The 3,895-nt window shown below is 32.0% G+C and overlaps 1 protein-coding gene across 1 annotated transcript; it reads right to left on the bottom strand.

Annotated features, from left to right (window-relative positions):
• Positions 1–2,070: 2,070 nt before the first annotated feature.
• On the bottom strand, positions 2,071–3,560 carry LOC141586615 (transcription repressor OFP13-like). Its single transcript, XM_074407909.1, has 2 exons — positions 3,538–3,560; positions 2,071–2,881 (listed from the first exon to the last, which is right to left on the bottom strand). The coding sequence occupies exons 1-2, from the start codon at positions 3,558–3,560 to the stop codon at positions 2,098–2,100; spliced, it is 807 nt and encodes a 268-aa protein (XP_074264010.1). The 3' UTR covers positions 2,071–2,097.
• Positions 3,561–3,895: the final 335 nt, after the last annotated feature.

Below are 3,895 nucleotides of genomic sequence, written 5' to 3'. Positions count from 1 at the left end.
TTGCCCCTTTTTATTTTGCCTACATCATTATGTTGAATATGTTTTCTGTTAGTACTCTCATAGATTGTCTTGTACTTATTATTTGATGTTTATCTGACTTTGTCCGGTAGCTACTTCTTTGTCTCTTTGACAATGGATGGATGCATTGACTCTTTTTGACCTTCATTCTCCTTTTGATGATGTCAAGAGGGGGAAAGATTGGCGGACTTATAGTTCTTAATAGCTACTTCGATTTAGACCTTTGACTATGGTGTTTTCCTTTTTGCGTTCCGAAAACTGATGGTTCAATTTATGTACTGATCTTATGTTTCCTATTTCTATTATTTGTCATGGAAATTTATGATGTTAAAAGAAGTATTCTTGTGTTGAGGGGGAACATAAGTCTATAGGGACTTGCCATCATCAAAGGGGGAATTTGTTGAACCATATTTGTTGATGATGACAAGTCCTTAATCGTTTCTTTCCCTCTTAACTAATGCTTGTTGGCTAGACATGAAATGTGATAGGTTTGCAAGGACGGAAATCATTCATGGAAGCAACTTGAAGCTTTGATCGAGTCTTAATCCTTGATGTCTAGTTATTGTAAATGAGTCTTGAGTCAACTCGATTTTTTGTATTGAAACAGATTCATGCAGATCGCTCAAAGACAACACTGATTTATAAGAGCACGACTAAAACTATTTTCTGAAAGTTTTTGAAAATATCTTTAGTTGAGAAATATTATTTTGGACGTGATATTCTGGTGAGATAAGCTTCCTTATTTTGTGGAAAATTTACTTGGAAAAGGAGGAAGTTATCTCATCAAGAATAAGTCAAATGATCTTTTATGCCAAAAGATATTCTAGTATTATCTTCAAATATTTTCTTTCCTTATTTTAGGAGATAAGATCAACAACCAACTCTCCTATAAATAAGACATTATATTTCAGAAATTATTGTCTCACTCAAGCACTAAAAACGTGAACTTTGCAAACAAGATTAAAAGTTTGATTTTTCAATTGTTTTGCAAAAACCTTTTTGAGTCGTGCCTTTTGAACTGATTTTTTCGAGTCCTTAAGATCTCATATCTCTAGGCAGTTATTTGTTCTCCATTGTTCTAACTTGTGAACCTTATAAGGAGACAAAAGAGTTGTAATTTTCAATTTGTGAGAGAATATTTTATTGGGGTACGGGGTTGTACTCGAGTCGCACGATCGGGGTTGATCGTGGGGGTTTTCTTTGTAATCGGGTTTGGTTATAAAGAAAATATTAATAAGAGAGAGGGTGGACGTAAACCTTTAGAGAGTAGGTCGAACCACGTTAAAAATCTTGTGTCACGTGCCTTTTCTCTTTATTTGTTTTATTTCTCGTTCTTTCTTATAGATCTTGTTTCACGCATACGAACGAACGATCAAAGACAATTCGTATTGTTTGAATCAAGGAAGAGATTGCTCAATTCGCCTGCAATATCTTGTTTGAAGATCGAACGAGAACTATCCTTTCGCTTTAAAGTTTAATTTTTTAAAAGGGTACTTAATTCACCCCCTCCTCCTCTTAAGTACCGGATCGATAAACTCAACAAAAGCATTATGACATTATTATCCTTTGAGTAATTATAATCAAATCATAACTCTATGTCCTTATTTGTCACTTTTAACATTCATAAAATCTTTGTTAATCTAAAGCTCTGTTCTTTGCGGTCGAAAAAAGTTAAAACTAAACTAAATTAAACTGAACTTAATAGAACTGAATTGACCGATCCAATTACAACACCCGTATGTATTGGAGTCCTTGTTAAGTTGTTATGGCATGTGCAAGTTGCTTCGCAAGCACTCATCTCGGACTTCCAAGAAGCAACGGAATTAGTTTCAAATCTAAGAAATAAAACAAAATAATATAGAAACAAGGGAGCTACATTGTACTTTCAACCCACATATATTTCTTCATTTCCTTTTTTTGATTTTTCAATCTAGTACTAATACTAAATTTGCAACATCACTTGGCTTAGTGTAGGTTGACTCTAAAAAGTTCACTATAACTCAAAAAAAAAATAAAAAAAAAAATAAAAAACTAATCTAGTTAATAATAAAATAATAGAAACAATAATAATCTTGATTATTATGTATCATCATCATGATTACAATAATGATCATCATCAGCATGATCTAAAATGGAAGAAAGAGGAGTAGATGGAGAAGAACAAATTAAATTATTAGATGAAAGTGAAGATAATAATGTAGTATTAGTAGTATTGGAAGAAGATGATGATGAAATATAAGAAAGATTAACTAACAAATCAATAAAAGCAGCCATAATATAACCATGATTAACTTTCGCATTAATCTTCAAGTAACATCCTAATAGCTCTTCTAACCCTTTCCAATCTTTCAACTCATGTGCTTCTACCATTTCCTCCATTGACCTTCTAAAATCTTCACATGGGTTACTTGATTCCATACACATTGCTTCACTCTCCTTATAAACCCACCCGTCTTCGACGACCTCGTTTACATGATCTTGTTGTTCCTCAGGAGGCTTCTGTTTGTCCAATACTAATGAGCAACTCTGCTGGGGCTCGAAGAAGAGGCGGTCTGATCTCAACCCTTGGATGACGGACTCAATCGGGTCGCCCGAGTTGTCGTCGGACATAGTAGAGAAGCTCCTAGAAGAAGAGGAAACAGTGAAGAATGACTCAGGAGTAGTGTCAAGATATGCAGAGTTGAATGTTCTAAAATTGTTGTCATCTTTATAGAAAGTATTAATATTATTATTAGTAGCTCTAAAAGAAAGGGTGTTTAAGTTGCCACAAGTAGGGATATGCCATAGTGTAGAAGAGTTATTATTATTGAGTTTTGAATCTAAACTCTTTGATTGAGAGAGGAAAGGTATGAGTTTCATTCTCCTTAATTACTTGTAACTATCAAATTTAATTCAATGTGGGAAAGTTTTGGGATTTTGAAGGAGTTTAGTAGAAGAAGAGGGTGAGGAGAAGGAGTAATGAAGTGAGATATAGATTTGGTGAAGAAATGTGGGAGTGTGTTGGGGATGCTTGGTTTTCAATAGGTGACATTAATGGGTGAAAGAGAAAGCCAAGGAGAGAGGGAACATTTTGAAGTGGTGGGAAATTGGAGGGATGTTTGATTAACTAGTAGGTGCTACATTTTGTTAACCAATTAGTACATTATACAACCAGTTGTATATGGTTGTATAATGTAGAATCCGAAATTGTCTTACTTTAAAGTTTTCGAGTTTTGTTAAAAAGAATCGAAATTTATCTTTAAAGTTTTTGAACTCACACACTTAAACATAAAAAAAATAAACTCTTACAAACTCAATAAAATTGCACATAAGCTCGGATTAATGTATAGGGTTTTACAATGCTTATTATACAACTGGTTGTATAGTAATATTTGTGTTTGTTAACACCTTTTACAAATAATTGTATATTACAATTTCCCATAAAGACATCATTAAATTCTTTCTTTTTTTGGCTGTCTTAACGTTAGAAAAACCCAAATAATAATGTTACTATAATTATCACTATTTTTCTATGTATACATTGAAATATCACAAATTTTCATTTATCTGTCTTAAACTTAGTATTATTCCTTTATTTGTTTTATAAAACAGTTGTGTGAACAATTAAAATAATATATATCAACAGATAAGAAAATAATAAAGCATTTCAAAATGTGAAAATGACAAGTATAAAAAGATAAAAACTCCATGAAATAGTTTACCTGGTTTTTTATTCAATTTACAAGTGTTTTACGAGTTTATAATATTTTCTAATTGTCAAATTAGCTTATATTTTACTTTAATAATGATTCTTAAACTTCAGCGATATACAAACAGTATATCTTATTTCACGAGAATGATAAATTGCGTAAATCTTAGATGATCAAAGTCGAAAATT

The sequence above is a fragment of the Silene latifolia genome, chromosome 1 (assembly GCF_048544455.1).
Source record: "Silene latifolia isolate original U9 population chromosome 1, ASM4854445v1, whole genome shotgun sequence".
NCBI lineage: Eukaryota > Viridiplantae > Streptophyta > Magnoliopsida > Caryophyllales > Caryophyllaceae > Silene > Silene latifolia.
Note: the sequence above shows the minus strand (reverse complement) of the source record. Positions and strands in the feature narration are given on the sequence as shown.

Bases quoted from the DNA above. Each gene is read 5' to 3' on its own strand.
- LOC141586615 (XM_074407909.1), bottom strand. From the start codon at position 3,560: ATGAAAATTTGTGATATTTCAAT. The intron at 2,882-3,537 runs GTATACATAGAA...CAAGTAATTAAG, and splicing joins AAAATTTGTGATATTTCAAT to GAGAATGAAACTCATACCTT.